Here is an 18959-nt window from a genome sequence, read left to right on the forward strand (position 1 = left end):
CACAATTGGGGTTAGGGTTTCAATGTATGAATTTGGGTAGAGGACACAATTCAGTTCATACCAATATCTATTTGTGATCAAATTTTTTTTCCCAACTTCTACTTGATTATTTGATTTATGGTTTTCATTGCCTAAAATATAGTCATTGATTTATCCAGCAAATACTTGAGTGCCCAATCTGAACCAGGCATTGTACAGTTGAACAATTGGGAACAAAAGTGATAGGTCCCTGCCGAGACCTGTTTGGCTCAGTGGATAGAGCGTCGGCCGGTGGATTGAAAGGTCCCCGGGTTCGATTCCAGTCAAGGGCATGTGCCTTGGTTGCTGGCGCATCTCCAGTAGGGGGTGTGCAAGAGGCAGCTGATCGATGATGCTCTCTCATTGATTTTCTAGCTCTCTATCCCTCTCTCTTCCTCTGTAAAAAAATTAATAAAATATATTTTTTTAAAAAGTGATAGGTCTCAGAAGTCATATTGCTTACATTTTTAAAAAAAATCTTTATTATTTTTTTAAATAAATCTTTATTGTTCATATTATTACAAAAGTTCCTCATTTTTTCCCCCTCCATCAGGTTCCGACCCCACCCTCTTCCCTTTCCCCATCCCCCACTGTCCTCATCCATAGGTGCACAGTTTATGTTCAATCTCTTCCCACACCCCCCACTACCCTTTTCCCCGAGAATTGTCAGTCCACTCCCCTTCCATACCTCTGATTCTATTATATTCAACAGTTAATATTGTTCATCAGGTTTTTTAATTCCCTTGGTTTTTAGATTCACTTGTTGATAGTTACATATTTGTTGTTTGTAGTTTTTATCTTTATTTTCTTCCTCTTCCTAAAGAACCCCCTTTAGCAATTCATATAATTCTGGTTTGTGGTGATGAACTCCTTTAGCTTTTTTTTTTTTTTTTTTTGTGAAGCACTTTATCTGGCCTTTGATTCTGAGTGATAGCTTTGCTGGGTAGAGTATTTTTGGCTGTAGGTTCTTGTTATTCATCACCTTGAATATTTCTTGCCATTCCCGTCTGGTTGAAAGTATTACCATAGGTCCTCCTTTATCTTTCATTAACCTCAATCAGCTCGTTCCTGTTCGCCCCCACACCAAGCCTCACCACCCCACTGTCTGTGTCCACGCATTATGCATATATGAATACAAGTTCATTGGTTGATCTCTTCCTACCTACCCCTCCCTTCCTTCCCTCTGAGCTTCAACAATCTTCATGCTTCTATGTCTTTGGGTCTATTTTTGATTATCAGTTTATTTGGTTCATTAGATTCCACATATAAGTGAAATCATGTCATACTTTTCTTTGACTGGCTTATTTCCCTCAGCATAAAATTTTCCAGGTCCATACATGCTGTTGCAAATGGTAAGAGTTCTTTCTTTTTTATTGCCATGGATTCCATTGTGTGAATGTAACATAGTTTTTTTTTATCCACTCATCTGCTGATGGGTACTTAGACTGTTTCTAAGTCTTAGCTTAAATTGCACTGCTATGAGCATAGGGGTGCATATATTCTCTTTGATGGACGTTTCTGATTTCTTAGGATACATTCCTAGAAGTGGGATGACTAGGTCAAATGGGATTTCATTTTTAATTTTTTGAGGAATCTCCATACTGTTTTTCACAGGTTGCACCTGTCTGCATTCCCACCAGCAGTGTACTAAGGTTCCCTTTCTCTACAACCAAGCCAACACTTGTCATTGGTTGATTTTTGAGGATAGCCATTCTGACATGTGTGAGGTGATATCACACTGTCATTTTGATTTGCATCTCTCTGATGATTAGTGACTTTGAGCATTTTTCATATATCTCTTGGCTTTCTGTATGTTCACTGTGGAGAAGTGTCTTAAATTTAGGTCCTTTGCCCAATTTTTAATTGGATTGTTTGCCTTCCTTTTGTTAAGTTGTATGAGTTCCCTATATATTTTAGAGTTTAACCCCTTATCAGATATATCATTGGCATATATGTTCTCCCATGTAATGGGCTCTTATTATTTTGCTGATGGTTTCTTTTGCAGTGCAGAAGCTTTTATTTTGATGTAGTCCCATTTGTTTATTTTCTCCTCAGTTTCCATTGTCAGAGGAGATGTATCAGTAAACATTATTATCAGAAATGTCTGAGATTTTGGTGGCTATGGTTTCTTCTAGGACTTTTATGGTTTTACATCTTACATTTAAGACTTTTATCCATTTTGAGTTTATTTTTGTATACGTTGTATATGGTGTAAGTTGGTGGTCTAGTTTCTTTTTTTTTTTTGTATATACCTGTGAATTTTCCTAACACTATTTATTGAAGAGACTGTCTCTGCTCAAATGTGTGCTCTTGCCTCCTTTGTCAAATATTAATTGAGTTTAGTGGCTTGGGTCAGTTTCTGGGTTCTATATTTTGTTTCATTGATCAATATGCCTGTTCTTGTGCCAGTACCAGGCTCTTTTGAGTAGAGTGGCTTTGAAGTATAACTTGATACCTGGTATTGTGAATCCTCCAACTTTGTTCTTTCTCAAGATTGCTGCAGCTATTTGAGGTCTTTTTTGGTTCCATATAAATTTTTGGAGTGTTTGTTCTAGATATGTGAAATATGCCATTGCTATTTTAATACGGAGAGCATTGAATTTATAGATTGCTTTGGGTAGCATGGATGTTTTAATGATGTTGATTCTACCAATCCATGAACATGGTATGTTCTTTCACTTTTTTATATCTTCCTCTATCTCTTTTTCAATGTCCTGTAGTTTTCCAAGTACAGATCTTTTACCTCCTTGGTTAAGTTTATTTCTAAGTATCTTAAATTTTTGTTGCAATGGTAAATGGGATTTTTAAAAGTTTCTCTTTCTAAGAGTTCACTATCTGTAATAATAAAAGCATAATATGCTAATTAGGCCAGACAGCTGAACAATCTTCCAGATGACCTTCAGATGAAGCCAGGACTCTGAGGGCCAAGCACCTTGCATGAATTTTGTGCATCTTGCCTTTAGTTGGTGTATAAAAATGCCATGGATTTTTGGGTGTTAATTTTGTATTCTGCCATGTTTCCAAATTCATTTATTAAATATAGTAGTTTTTTGGTAGAGTCTTTAGGGTTTTCTACATATAGTAACATGTCAACTGCAAAGCGTAAGAGTTTTATTTTCTCCTTTCCAATTTTGATGCCTTTTATTTCTTTTTCTTTTCTGATTGCTATGGACAGAACTTGCAGAATTATGTTGAACAAGAGTTGTCTTGTTCCTATTCCAAGAGGAAATGGTTTTAGTTTTTGCCCATTGAGTATGATATTGGCTGTAGGTTTGTCATATAGCCTTTATTATATTGAGGTATGTTCCCTCTATTTCTATTTTGCTGAGAGTTTTTATCAAAAAGGGATGTTGGAGTTTGTCAAATGCTTTTTTTTCTGCATCAATTGATATGATCATGTGATTTTTGTCTTGCAATCTGCTTATGTGCTATATCACGTTTATTGATTTGAGAATATTGTACCAGCCTTGCATCTCCAGAATAAATCCCACTTGGTCATGATGTATGATCTTTTTAATGTATTACTGGATCCAATTTGCCAGAAAATTTTTGACTATTTGGTTAAACTATCCTTTGAAGCCGTCTGGACCAGGGCTTTAGTTTGCTAGGAATTTTTTTTTTTAATTGCTTCGATTTTATCAGTAGTTATCAGACTTTTTCAGGTATTATGATTCTTTGTGACTGAATTTGAAAAGTTTTTATTTTTTTAGGAATATGTGCATTTTGTCCAGGTTGTTCCGTTTGTTGGAATAAAGTCGTTCGTAGTATTTTTTATTTTTATTTATTTATTTATTTATTTATTTATTTATTTATTTATTTTTTACAATCCTTGTATTTCTGTGAGGTCAGTTGTTATTTCACCTCTTTTCTTTCTGGTTTTATTTATTTGGGTCATCTCTGTTTCCTAGTGAGTCTGGCTAAAGGTCCACCAATCATGTTTATCCTCTTGAAGAACTTGTGTGTTTTTTTAATCTTTTTTTTTTTTTTTTTTTTTTTGTCTCTATGTCATGTATTTCTGCTCTGGTCTTCATTATTTCCTTTCTTCTACTTGTTCTGGGCTTTTCTTGTTAGTCTCTTTCTATTCTTTAAGTTGTTGTGTTAGGTAACTTATTACCAATTTTTCTTGTTTTTTAGGTAGGGCTGTAGTTCTATGAACTTCCCTCTCAGGACTGCTTTCACTGTGTATATAAGTTTTTTATTATTGTATTTTCATTGTCATTTGTTTCCAGGATTTTTTATTTCTTCTTTAATCTCTTTGGTAATCCAATCATTGTTAATGGGATGCTATTTAGCCACCATGTAGTTGATTGTTTTTTATTGTAGTTGATTTCTAATTTTATGCCATTGTGATCTGAGATGATTGATGTGATTTCAATCATCTTTAAATTGGAGAGACTTAGCCTGTGTCTTAATATGTGGTCTATCTTTGAAAATGTACCATGTGTACTTGGCAAGAGTAAATATTCTGTAGCTTTGGGGTGAAATGTTCTGAAGTCAATTAATTCCATCTTATTTAATGAGTCATTTGGAATTTCTATTTCTTTGCAGATTTTTTGTCTAGAAGATTTATCCAGTGGTGTCAATTGGGTATGAAAAATCCCTTACTATGATTGCATTGCTGTTGATCACTCCCTGGATATCTTCCAGAAGTTTTTTATGTATTTGGGTGCTTTTGTATCGGGTGCATAGACACTGAGTGACCAGATTATTATGATCTCTGAATGCATAATAGTCTGGCCACTCAGTGTATATCCTATATAATAAAAGGCTAATATGCAAATTGTCCCCTTGACCAGGAGTTCTAGCTGGACCCGACCATGCACGAATTAATGCATGGTGCCTCTAATATCTATATCTATATCTATATCTACATCTATTCTCTATCTATCTATCTATCTATCTATCTATCTATCTATCTATTTGTCTTTTATCAGTATATATATATATATATATATATATATATATATATATATATATATATATATATATATTACTGTGTGGCCGCCAGATTATTATGCATTCAGAGGTCATAATAATCTGGCCACTCAGTGTATGCTTACCAGAGTAATATCTTCTTGTTAAATTGATCCCTTTAGTATTATGAAGTGGCTTTACTTATCTCTTGTTATAGCCTTCACTTTGAGGTCTATTTTGTCAGATATAACTATTGCTACCCCAGCTTTTTTTTCATTTCCATTTATCTGAAACTTTTCCCCCCCATTCCTTCACTCTCAGTCTGTATTCTGAAGTAGGACTAGGTAGACTGAAAATATATGGGTCATATTTTCTTATCCATTCAGCTATCCTATGTCTTTTGGTTGGAGCATTTAATGCATTTACTTTTAAGGTTATTATTGAAAGGTTCTTGTTTGTTGCCACTTTTATTCTTTATGCCTGTGTTCCTTCTTCCCTTTCTATTTCTTCTTATTATATCAGTTCCTTTAGCATTTCTTATATTGCTGGCTTGGTGGTAATAAAGTCTCTTATCCCTTTTTTTTTTTTTTTTTTTTCCTTGTCTGCAAAGCTCCTGATTTCCACTTCAATTTTGAACGACAGCCTTGCTGGATAGAGTATTCTTGTATTCAGTCCCTTGTTTTGCTTCACTTTGTATGCTTCATTCCATTATTTTCTGGACTGATGTGTTTCTGTTGAGGAATCAGTTAATAGTCTAATGGGAGATCCCTTGTAGGTAACATTTTGTCACCCTCCAGCAGCCTTTAAAAGCCTTACTATGTCATTGAGGTTTGCCAATTCAATTATGATGTGTCTCGGTGTTGGTCTTTTTGGGTTCATCTTGATTGGGATTCTGTATGCTTCCTGGATTTGTATGACTTTCCTTCCCAAAGTCAGGGAAGTTTTCCATCATTATTTCTTTCTTTCTTTTTTTATTTTATTTTATTTTATTTTATTTTATTTTATTTATTTATTTATTTTAGGCATATGAAAATTTATTACTGTGATTTCACCATCAAAACTTAGGATCTTGGTCTTTTCTTCTTGCCTTTGTACAAGGCCAAGAGAGACACATTGGCTACTTTGACAACCTTAAAGCGAACTCCAGGAATGTCACCAACAGCATGACCTTTGCGACCAAATCCTGCAACCAGAACTTCGTCATTTTCCTCAATGAAATTCAAACAACCATCATTGGGTACAAAGGCTGTGATTTTTTTTGCCGTTTTTGATCAGCTGGACTCTGACACACTTCCTGATAGCGGAATTTGGCTGTTTGGCTTCAACCCCTACTTTTTCCAGCACGATCCCCTTTGCATGGGAGGCGCCTCCGAAAGGGTTGGCCTTCAGGGCCGTGCCCAAATGGGCCTTCTTGTACTGCTTGTCATGCCACTTTTGATCCCGCCGGTGGCTGCGGAGCTTCCAGGCAGTTCCGAGACCGCGACACTTGCCCATCCTGCCGGCGCCATGGGCCTGAGCCCATCATTATTTCTTTAAATAGGTTTTCTATTCCTTGCTTAGCTTCCTCTCTTTCTGCCCCGCACCCCAATATGTGGATGTTGTTTCATGCCATGTTATCTCAAAGCTCCCTTATACTCTTCTGCTGCTTTTAAAATTCTTTTTCCATTTTTTGCTTTGCTAGGTGTTTTTTCTTCTTTGCCTTTTAACTTGCTGATTCAGTCCTCAGCTTCTTCTAGTCTATTGTTGAAACATTCAATGGTGTTCCTTATTGAAACTATGTCATTCTTCATTTCCTCCTGATTCTTATACATTTGGTGAATTTCTCATCCAGCTGTTTGAGCATCCTTATAGCCATTACTCTGAATTCTTTCTCTGACAAATTACCTGTCTCCATTTCATTTATTTCTTATTTTGGTGATACCTACTTTTCTTTCATATGGGGGTTGTCTTTTTGTCTCCTAATTTTTGCTGTTCCGTTGTGATTGCTTCTATTTATTAGGTCAAACTCTTATGTAGTAGATGTTTTGAATTTGTCTTATGTAGTAGATGTTTTGTGGAACTCAGTGGAGCAGTCTCACAGGTCTTCTGGGCTGGGTATTCTATAGATGCCCCCAATTTGAGATATTTGGGTTCTCTTAATGTAGTTGCGTCTTGAAAGTTATTGTTCTATTTGTGAATGGAATCTCCTCTCAGGTATCTGGTTATGTGGCTCACTGTCTAACATGTCATGCCAACCATTGTGGAAGTACTGACCCAGTAGCACATAAATACAAGACAACAAGACAGGACACAAAAGGAGTGGAACACAGATGTACACAAGACATGTATAACCCTAATAAGTGTAACCACTAGAGAAAAGAGTATTAGGAAAGAGAAAAGAGAGCAAATTTGATAGCAAGAAAAGGAAAAATGAATAGAAAAACAAAAAAGAATATGGGAGAAAACACAACAAATCAAACAAATAAACCAAAAAGTACAAACAAAAAACACCCAGAGAAAGGGGAGCAGAATCTGCAGAGGAAGAGTTTAAATACAGAAAATAAGGTTAAGGAATTGGATGAATAGAAGAAGGATTGTGGTTAATAGAGAGGAGGGAGAATGACAATGAGTGGATATGATCAAAAAATGAAAATAACAAATATTTATTTGTTTATTTATTCTTTTTAAAAAGAGAGTAGAGGAGAGAGCAGATATGCCTAAATTTAGAAAATGAAACTATTTTAAAAATTAGAAGAAAAGATCAAGAGAGGAGTGGAAAAAAAATTGAGTTGTAAAGAAAGAGAAAAGAGAAGGGGATATGAAGTAGAAGCAAGGAAGAGGAAATGAGATATATAAATAACAGAAATTACTATAATAATAGCATATCAATAATGCAGGTAAAGAAGATAAATTTTTAAAAAGATAAAAAGAGCCCTAACGGGTTTGGCTCAGGTGATAGAATGTTGGCCTGTGTACTGAAGGGCCCATGTTTGATTCCAGTCAAGGGCATGTACCGTGGTTGCAGGCACATCTCCAGTAGGGAGTGTATAGGAATCAGCTGATATTTCTCTCTCATCGATATTTCTAACTCTCTTTATCTCTCCCTTCCTCTCGGTAAAAAGTCAATAAAATATATGTGTTTTTAAAAAGGTAAAAAGAAAGGAAAGAAAAAGTTATTTCACTTTTTTATTTTAAAAAATTAGTATTGCTGAAACCGGTTTGGCTCAGTGGATAGAGTGTTAGCCTGTAGATTGAAGGTCCCAGGTTCGATTCTGGTCAAGGGCATGTACCTTGGTTGCAGGCACATCTCCAGAGGGAAGTGTGCAAGAGGCAGCTGATCGATGATTCTCTCTCATCGATGTTTCTAGCTCTCTATCTCTCTCCCTTCCGCTCTGTAAAAAATTAATAAAATATATTTTTAAAAAATAATAAAATTAGTATTATTTCATTTTTTATTATTTTATTTTATTATTTTCTTCCTTGATTCTCCCTTTTTCATCCTGTTTTTCTTTTCCTTGCCCCATAATGTAAATATCTGTGTTTTTTAATGGTCTTAGGCAACCCATAGGTTGAGAACTGCTGCTGTAGAGCCTAAGACCATTGGAAAACACAGATATTTACATTACAATTAATAACAGTAGCAAAATTACAGTTATGAAGTAGCAACAAAAATAATTTTATGGTTGGGGGTCACTACAACATGAGGAACTTTATTGAAAGGATGTGGCATTAGAACGGTTGAGAACCACTGATCTAAATGATGCTGTTTCTGAATAATTTGTTACCTTTAGAGAGTATTTAATTTGCTTCTGGCAGACCTATAGAAAAAGGATTGATCACGTTCATCTACTCCAGAACAATTTGTTTATTGTTTGTTCATAATTCTGAGTATAGCCCTTTGGGTTGCAGCTGAAAATATTGGCTGAGTATCAAGATTCTTCCTCTATATGGATATTTCAACTCCAATTTCTATTTCTGCAGCACCTTGAGACTGCCAGAAGCAATACTTAGATTCTTAGCCTTTTAGAAGTTATTTTGTGCTTACTTTCTTGACCATGGTAGATTCAACTTGAATCAGTGAATGCCTTAGAGAAAATTCTATGTAGGATATTGGCTTAAATCAATGGGTTGCTTTCAATCTAGGACCTTGGCTCTCTAGTTTTTGCTGCTTTGGCTGTTCATTAGTATTATCAAACAGTTTTTATTTTCATTTTTAGTTGTTTTCAGTGGGTTAGTCATGATACCAGCTTCCCCATCATAGCCAGAAACAGAAATCTCTTTTCCCACCTTTTGTTATAGTATTTCTACATTTTAAAGCAAATAACATGTAAATTATGTTTTGTAATTCTAATTCTCACATTAACAACACAGCGTGTTAATATTAGTAATAGAGTTCAAAGATTCAATGCTCATACCAATCCTTATAACTTAGTTTTCTTTTTCTTTCTTTCCACATCTCTCTTGCTCTTCTTTAGTTTATTCCTTATTGCATTCCTCAAGAAAGGTTTATAGGTCCTAGTGAAATGTTCATGTAACTTTATTCAAATACACATCCTCACACATATTTAAACTTCAGAATAACAATACCAATATATGTAGTTATCAACAGTATGTTTACTGAAATTTTAAAATATTTTATTGTGTTTTTTACATTTTTGAAGTTATTATTCTTGGTTGTTTATTTTTTCCATATGGATTTTTCAATCAACATGTTTAATTCTAGGGAATATAAATCTATTTGTATTTTTTATTTGAGTTGCATTATTTTTGTGCCACCTCTCTTTTTGTATAATATGCATCTGTTGGAATTTACAGCAAGATGGCATTTCTGAGGGGCATTAAAGAAGCCAATCATGAGACTGGCATATTATTCTAATAAAAGACTCATGTGCAGTGCCAGCACAGCCAAGTTTTTGGTGAGCCTGAGGAGGGGCAGTGAAGGATTAAAGAAGACAGATGAAGAGAATATAGCTGGGGCTTTGTCAATCTCCATAATACAGAAGGTCTGATTTACATCTCAGCAGGACAACCAAAGAGATTAAGATACATCTCCACCTATATATAACTCCCTTCTGCAGAGAATTTGGGGAGGTGCTCCAAAATGCTGCAACATAGGTGGAGTTGTATCTTAATCTTTTTGATTGTCCTGCTGAGATGTCCTCCAGACCTTCTGTATTATGGCGGCAACTGGTGTTACCCTAATAAATAGGGATTGAGAAGTCTCATGAGAGCTGACCTAGATTTAGAGTATCAGCTACTAAATCTTATCAATGGTAACTGTATATATTTGTGTCTGGAAAACATGAAAGAAAAATATCTTTCTAAACTTTTAAAACATATACTTAAAAGCCAACTATTCAAATGTACTTAAAATATAGTGTTTAACCCTGCCAGTGTTGCTCTGTGGTTAAGCATCAGCCTGTGAATCAGGAGGTCACGGTTCAATTCCCAGTAGGCACATGCCCAGGTTGCAGGCTTGATCCATAATGGAGGCACGTAGAAGGCAGCCCTCAGCAACCCAATGTTTGCATACAAGTTCATTGGTTGATCTCGTCCCACCAACCCTCCCCTACCTTCCCTCTGAGATTCCAATAGTCTGTTGTTTATGCTTCTATGTCTCTGGGTCTATTGTTTTAAAATATATTTTTATTGATTCCAGAGAGGAAGAGAGAAGAAGAGAGAGATAGAAACATCAATGATGAGAGAGAATCATTGATCGGTTGCTTTCTGCACATTCCTCATTGGGGATTGAGCCCACAACCAGGCATGTTGCCTTGATTGGAATCAAACCCAGGACCCTGCAGGCCAATGCTTTATGCATTGAGCCAAACCAGATATGGCTGGGTCTATTTTTCATCAATTTATTTGGTTCATTAGATTCCATATATGAGTTAGATCATGTGATACTTACCTTTCTCTGACTGACTTATTTCACTTAGCATAATACCCTCCAGCTCCATCCATGCTGTTGAAAATGGTTCTTTCTTTTTGTATGGCCACATAGTATTCCATTGTATAAATGTACCACCATTTTTTTTTATCCACTCATCTGCTGATGGGCACTTGAGTGGTTTCCAGATCCTAGCTATTGTAAGTTGTGCTGCTATGAGCACAGAGGTGCATATATTCTTTCTTACTAATGTTTCAAGTTTCTTAAGATATATTCCTAGAAGTGGGCTTTCAGGTATCTAGAGGTTTTTTTTGTTAACATTTAATGCAAAAGTAGTACCGTGTTTCCCCGAAAATAAGACATCCTCCGAAAATAAGACCTACTTACAGGTTTCCTTCTGAGTGAAATATAAGGCATCCCCCCAGGCTAAACATGAGAGATTTGATCCACTGATTCTGAAAGAAATGGAGTCACAAGAAATTCACCAAGAAATTCAGGAATTGGATTGTTATGATGATGTTCCAGAAGATGATGACATGATTGTCATTGAATAAATGAGTAAATTCTTGATACTGTAGGATTCAGTTTGTCTGGTTTGTGTTGACAACTACTGTACTACTGTACTATACACAGGTAGTAAATTTCTTTTATTTTCATTTAACAATAAATGTGTACCGTATTCTTCATAGAAAAATAAGACATCCCCTGAAAATAAGACCTAGCGCATCTTTGGGAACAAAAATTAATATAAGACACTGTCTTATTTTCGGGGAAACAGGATAGATGATTGAATTTTAAGGGATTTCCCATATGTATACTATCATTTTATCTGAAGTAATAAGTAAACTATTATCTTTAAAGTGCCTGAATCAGAAAATAAATAAATAAATACCTTGTATAATTTTAACAAATCAGGTGATTCTTATCCATACTTAAATCAAGTCCTGGCTGATTTAACTTCTTTCTTTACGGGATTCTCTTCCTTTCCTGGGCTTTCCTTGTTCTTTTTTCTTTGCCTCCTTTTTAATGTTTGAGAATACAGTCTGTTTCATAATATAACTAATACACCATAATACAAATTAGCTGAATAGTGCTATGAAACAGGGAATGATATCAGTATAATGTTGAAGTTAGTTGGTTCACAAGCAATATTCTTATTTGAATGGAGCCAGAATACTAGTATATTTATAACATTCAGAAGGAAAGGCAAAATACTTCAGTTTGATGTGTTGATATCCGCCCTTCCATCCCTATATTAAGAAAATTAATAATAAATGTTTACATCCAGGGCTCCCTCCTCAGAGACATATACAATCAACTTACATAGCTTCTAGCTAAACACCATGCACTTCACCTGATTCCCACCTTAATACTAGCCTCACTGGCCCAGGGCTTTATTTTATGTGCAACATGTCAGCACCTGAAGTCCAGCATTTCCACTTAATTTTTATGCATTTTTTATTTTTTATTAATTTCAGAGGGGAAGGGAAAGGGAGATAGAAACATCAATAATGAGAGAGAAACATTAATCGGCTGCTTTTTGCCTGCTCCCTACTGGGGATTTAGCCCACAACCAAGGATGTGCCCTGACTGGGAACAGAACTATGACCTCCTGGTTCATAGGTCAATGCTCAACCACTGAGCCATGCTATTGGGGTAATTTTTATGCACCTTAATACCCACAAAATGGCCTTCAACCATACTGAGCTGCTTTTTGGGTTCCCTTGAGGTCCCTATTATATTACTAGTAGTTAATGCTCTGCTAATACAGTTGAATAGACTTGAGTGTTATTCTCCAGCCCTACTTTCTTCATAAACTCTAGTTTTTGATGTGTAATTTTGAAGGAGTTAGTTTTTATAGGTATACATATAGTATTGTAGCACAAATACCTATGTTCTAGAGATGTCTAATTCATTCACTTATAATAGGCATTATTTTAGGTTCACTTTATTTCTCTGAAGAAGTTTTTTTCCTACTGGAAAACAAACAAAGAAACAAACAAAAACACATGTGTTTGCTTTCTTCTTTTCTTTCAGATTTGGAATCCAGATACAAGACTAATACTTTATCTTCAGAAAAGGATATTTGTGAAATATATTCTTTCCAATTGGAAGTAATGGAAAAAATTAAAAGCTGTTGCCTTCAGAATTCTATTTTTAGAAATGATTGGGAATGCAAAAGTAAGATCGAGGGGCAAATGGAACCACAAGAAGGATGTTTGGAGCAAGTGAAAATTACTTCTGAAAAAATGACCACTTACAAAAAGCATAATTTTCTTGCTGAATATCAGAGAGTTCATAATAGGGAAAAGTTATATGAATGCAAGGAATGTAGGAAGACCTTTATTCGTCGCTCAACACTTAGTCAACACCTGAGAATTCATACTGGTGAGAAACCTTATAAATGTAAGGAATGTGGGCAGGCTTTTAGACAGCGTGCACATCTTATTCGACATCACAAACTTCATACTGGTGAGAAACCCTATCAATGTAAGGAATGTGGGAAGGCCTTTACAGTGCTCCAAGAACTTACTCAACATCAGAGACTTCATACTGGTGAAAAGCCCTATGAATGTAAAGCATGTGGAAAGGCCTTTAGAGTACATCAGCAACTTGCTCGACATCAGAGAATTCACACTGGTGAGAAACCCTATGAATGTAAGGTTTGTGGGAAGACCTTTAGACAGTGTACACACCTTACTCGGCATCAGAGACTTCATATTGCTGAGAAGCTCTATGAATGTAAGCAATGTGGGAAAGCCTTCGTGTGTAGTCCAGACCTTCGAGTACATCAGAAAATTCATTTTGGTGAGAAGCCCTTTGAATGTAAGGAATGTGGAAAGACTTTTAGGATATGCCAACAACTTACTGTCCATCAGAGTATTCATACTGGTGAGAAACCCTATGAATGTAAGGAATGTGGGAAGACTTTTAGATTAAGACAACAACTTGTTCGTCACCAGAGCATTCATTCTCATGAGAAACCCTATGACTGTATGGAATGTTGGAAGACCTTTAGTAGTTACTCACAACTTATTTCACATCAGAGCATTCATATTGGTGAGAGACCTTATGTATGTGAAGAATGTGGGAAGGCCTTTAGACTGCTTTCTCAACTTACTCAACATCAGAGTATTCATACTGGTGAGAAACCCTATGAATGTAAGGAATGTAGAAAACCCTTTAGACTACTCTCGCAACTTACTCAACATCAGAGTATTCATACTGGTGAGAAACCTTATGAATGTAAGGAGTGTGGTAAGGCTTTTAGACTTTATTCATTTCTTACTCAACATCAGAGAATTCATACAGGTGAGAAACCCTACAAATGTAAGGAATGTAAGAAGGCCTTTAGACAGCATTCACACCTTACTCAACATCAGAAAATTCATAATGGAATTTAGTACAAGAAAGCCTTGATATGTACATTATGTTACAGAATATCACAAAATTCATTTTTGAGAATTGTTTACATGCTATAGGAAAATATTTGCTTTAAAAGTCTTCCTTCACCATTCAAATATTGCCCCTGGCAAATGTATGTCAGAGAATAATACAATTAATATAAGAAAAGCTTTAGCTTTCTTTATCATTGTCTCCATTTCACTACTTTATTACAACTTTGTTACTGGACAAGGTACTTAAACTTATGTGCCTCATCTTGTTCACTTGCAAAATGGTGATACTATGTATATTATTTATTGCTATGTAATAAATTACCACAACTTAATTAATAGCTTAAAATAATACATATATATTATTTTACAATTTCTATGGATTGGGAGTTTGGGTGTTACTTAGTTGGGTTTTCTGCTTCAGAATTTCCCATGAGGCTAAAATCAAAATTTTAGCTAAGGCTGTGTCTGATCTGAAGGCTTAACTGGGAAAGGGATCTACTTCCAACCTCATATGGTTGTTGGCTGAATTTATTTTCTTAAGGGCTACTGCACTGAGGTCCTAAGTTTCTGACTGTTGTCAAAAGACTGACCTCAGTTCCTTGCCACATAGGCCTCTTCAACATGGCTGCTTCATCAACAAATAGTCTGCTAGAATCTTAAAACTTAAAATCTTGTGTAGTATAATCACTGAAGGAATATTTCATCACTTTGTGTCTTCTACTGGCTAGAAGCAAGTTTCTAGGTTGCCTACACTCAAGGTAAGAGGATTCCATAAGAGTGTGAAGACCAGGAGGTAGGGACTACTGAGCCAGTTTAGAGAAAGCCTGTGTACACTTTAATAAAATTGTAAGGATTAAGTAGTTAATACTTAGAAAAATAGCAGCCACATAGCATGTTTAGTGTACATATTACCTGTAAATGTTATCATTAGTATTAGTAAATTCATGTGAAAGGAATTTCCTATGGGAGTAAAAATTTGAGAAATGCCTATTACTGCTCAGGATGTATCTAATTTATTCTGGATAAAACCTAGAATGTTATATTGAATGTAAAAAGTTCATCATTTAAGCTGCATCAGAAATTTAATGCTGAAAATTTAAATTAAAAATTTCATGAATATGTTAAGAGTACAACTATGGAAAACTCAAAGAGAAACATGAAATTATTTCCCCATAATAAGTTCCTGAAATTGAAGATTTATTATCTCTATTGTCTGAGTACCATTCAAAATTAATTAGAAACTATCAAAAAGTGGCAAAAAGGAAATAAATCATTTGGAAATTTAATATTGTATGTGCATATGCATGTGTGTTTGTGTTTGTGTGCATAAAACACTTGTATAAAAGGAAAAAAAATATTTATTTTCTTTTTTACAGTCAGTATAACTTTTGGTGCTCAAATTGTCCCATCTTCAACCACTGATAGTTGGGTCTTTTGAAATGACCTTCCTAATAGGTAGTTTACTTGGTTATGGCTATACAATTTGTCAGCTATGGATGGTGCTATGCACCAACTCATCCTGAAAATTGACAAGGGTTAAATCATTTATTTTGTTTTTCCCTTTTGAAAAAGTTTTATAACCAACAAAAGTTCATCAAATTAAAATAATTTTTAAATCTAGAAAATACAGAGCAATTCATAAGATTAGAAAAAATCACTACTTTCTAGTTTCCTAATGGAATAATGGGTCCAGAAGGTAATCAGTAAATATTACAACTATTAAGTGAAATATTTTAGAGTGAGTATGCTAGAATAATTTTGGCAAGCTGACCACCTCTGAATCTGTACATCAATTTTAGCCTCTATAAAAGTGGGACTATCAGACTATTCACCTCCTGAAAGAAGAATGCACCACTACTTATAAAACCTTATTTCCAACATCATGAACTTAAGGAATTAAAGCTTTACATCAAATTATTTTAAACCAAGAATTAGTAGAATAGATGAATAAAATAAATGGCAACACAACCAAGCAGCCAAACAGATCTAGAATGTGTAAAATTCTACAAAATAACCTACTTTCTTCAAATAATGAGTGACTTGAAAAAAAAAAAAAAAAAAGGAGGGCAACTATTAGATTAAAAGACAAGAAACATATCAACTAAATTTAGTGTGTGGGTATTACTTGGACCTACTTTGAACAAAATGTAAAAATATTTTGGAAACTGGAGGAAATATGGACATGCACCGAGTTAATTAGATAATATTTAGAAATAACTTTGTTAAGGATGATCATGTCAATGTGGTTATTAAGAAATATAAGTGTTCCTGTTTGTTAAAGATACATGCTTATATGTTTATGAAATGACTAGAGACCTGGTGCATGAAAATTCATGCACTGGAGGAGGGGGTGTCACTCAGCCCAGCCTGCTCCTTCTCACAATCCAGGAGCCCTCAGGGGCAGGCTATCAGAGGAATATGATGTCCCATCACACTTCCGCTGCTGCCACTGCCAGCAGCACAAGCCTCAGCCTGCCCTGGTTACCTGAGGCTCAGGTGGCCTTGTATGGCAGGGCAGCTGCCATCTGAGGCTTGCCTGTGCCTTGGGCCGGCCCTGGGCAGCTGAGTGGCTGAAGGGACTGAGTGGCTGAAGGGACCATCTTGTGGCTGTAGGTACCACCATCTTTGAGGGTATGGCAGTCAATTAGCATATTTCTTCCTTATTGGCTGTTGCCATATTTGTGACAGTGTAGCATATTCCCTCTTTATTAGATAGGATAAGATATCCAGATTTACATTAAAATACTCCAGCAATAGAAAAAGAATGAAAGAGAACTGGAAAAGAGATTGACAAAATGTTGAAATCTAATGAAGTGGAGTGGTTCATATATGGGGGTTCAAAATAATATTTCTACTGTTTGTTTTTTAAGGTTTTAATAAAAATATTTAATATCAAAACTGAAATTATAGACTACTTAGAAATTATTGTTAATGAGATGCCTGTCTATGTAAACTTGTCAGATATCTCCAAAGTTCTGTTCAAGAAGAAATGAATATCCTTTAATAAGTTAAGGAAACTGTGGACTGGACACAGTCTTGATCTTTTTCACTTATCCACAGCAGTCAAATCTGGATCTCTCACATCCATAAATGTATTTGTGTTTAAGGAATGAATAAGCATTTACATAAAGACATCAGAAACAACAAAATAAAACCAACACCAGAGAAGTAAAGTACAATTAAAAGGTAGAAATTAAGAGACTAGACAATATAGTAAACTTAATTGAATGTTTTTTAAGTTTTTTTTTCAATTACAGTTGATATTCAATATTAGTTTCAGGTGTACAGCATAGTGGTTAGACATTTATATAACTTAAGAAGTGATCCCTCAATAAGGCTTAGTTCCCACCTGATAACACACATAATTATACAATACTAGTGGCCCAGTGCACAACATTTATACACGAGTTGAAGGGTTCCTCAGCCCAGCCTGCACTCTTTCCAATCGGGGACCCCTTGGTTCTGGCTCCTAACTGCTCTCCTGCCTGCCTTTCTGATCACCCCTAACTGCCTCTGGCTGCCTGATCTACCCTAACTGCCCTCCTCTGCAGGCTTGATCTTACTCCCAACTGCCCTCCCCTGCTGGCCAATCTTGCTCCCAACTACCCTCCCCTGCTGGCCTGATCGCCCCTAATGGCCCCTGCCTCAGCCCCCTCCACCATGACTTTGTCCAGAAGGAAGTCGGATGTCTGATAGATGGTCGATCTGGTCTAATTAGCATATTACTCTTTTAGTAGTATAGATAGATTACATAGGATAGGATTGCTTAAATGGAAGGGGGAAGCCTTTTTCATCAGGAGGAGATGCTCTTGGCAGATAAAAATACATAATCCTTATATCTGGACTGATAGCCAGCCTTATGCACTATACTGCCAAAGCAGTCATTAAAAAATTGAACCACTTTTTACACCTTACAGCAAACAGCTGTTGTCCTTAAAATCCCTCCTCAGCCCCCACCTTAGGTTCTGCCTTTGCAGTTCACCCAGAGTAAGTTCTGATTGGCCAGTTTCTATGCCAGTGTTAAAAGCTTCACCTCCTAGGCAGCCTTTGGCTACTCATACTTCACCTAGATTTGGTTCTGATTGGTCAGTTTCTATGCCAGTCAGCATCTCCAGGACTATCAACAGGCCTGATCAGAGAGGCAGAGCTGATCAGCAGGCCCAGTGGAGGCCCAAGAAAAAGAGAGGTGCGGCTCCTGGCCAGGCCTGGAGCAAAAGAGAGATGCAGCCAAAACCGGTTTGGCTTAGTGGATAGAACATCAGCCTGCGGACTGAAAGGTCCCAGGTTCGATTCCTGTCAAGGGCATGTACCTTCGTTGTGGGCGCATCCTCAGTAGGGGGTATGCAAGAGGCAGCTGATCGATGATTCTCTCTCATTGATGTTCTAACTCTCTATCCCTCTCTCTTCCTCTCTGTAAAAAAATCAATAAAATATATTTTTTTTTTTAAAAAGAGAGAGAGAGAGAGAGAGAGAGAGAGAGAGAGAGAGAGAGAGAGAGAGAGAGAGAGATGCAAGTGGTGATCAACAGCTTCCACGGAGGCTATGGATCAGACACTGTTTGTCTCTCCAGGCTTCTCTGGGCCTGATCCATAGCCCTCTCAGCAGTTGAGCTAGGTGGGTTGCCCAGAGCACACCAGTCAGTGCTGGGTCAACATGGCAACCCACCACTGACTTCTGGTTGGTCAAGCCTTGGATCATCTTGGATGTTACAGACCCTGGTTTTTTATATATTAGGATTACTAACTATATTTTCTATGCTG

General features: G+C 36.1%; 1 protein-coding gene and 1 pseudogene across 4 annotated transcripts in view; one reads left to right on the forward strand and one right to left on the reverse strand.

Moving 5' to 3' along the window:
• The window catches only part of LOC311609930 (uncharacterized protein), a 34392-nt gene extending 17174 nt beyond the window's left edge, over nucleotides 1-17218 (forward strand). For all 3 annotated transcript variants that reach the window (XM_084860700.1, XM_084860699.1, XM_084860701.1), the window contains exon 6: nucleotides 12839-17218. In XM_084860700.1, the coding sequence (XP_084716826.1) occupies nucleotides 12839-14205 (1367 nt within the window). In that variant the 3' untranslated portion in view covers nucleotides 14206-17218. The remainder of the gene's footprint in view (nucleotides 1-12838) is intronic.
• On the reverse strand, nucleotides 5884-6447 carry LOC311632986 (small ribosomal subunit protein uS12-like; annotated as a pseudogene). The gene has a single exon. The product of its transcript is annotated as a small ribosomal subunit protein uS12-like (transcript).
• Nucleotides 17219-18959: the final 1741 nt, after the last annotated feature.

Source organism: Pipistrellus hanaki (genome assembly GCF_964339955.1).
Source record: "Pipistrellus hanaki genome assembly, chromosome: 15".
Classification (NCBI taxonomy): Eukaryota; Metazoa; Chordata; class Mammalia; order Chiroptera; family Vespertilionidae; genus Pipistrellus; species Pipistrellus hanaki.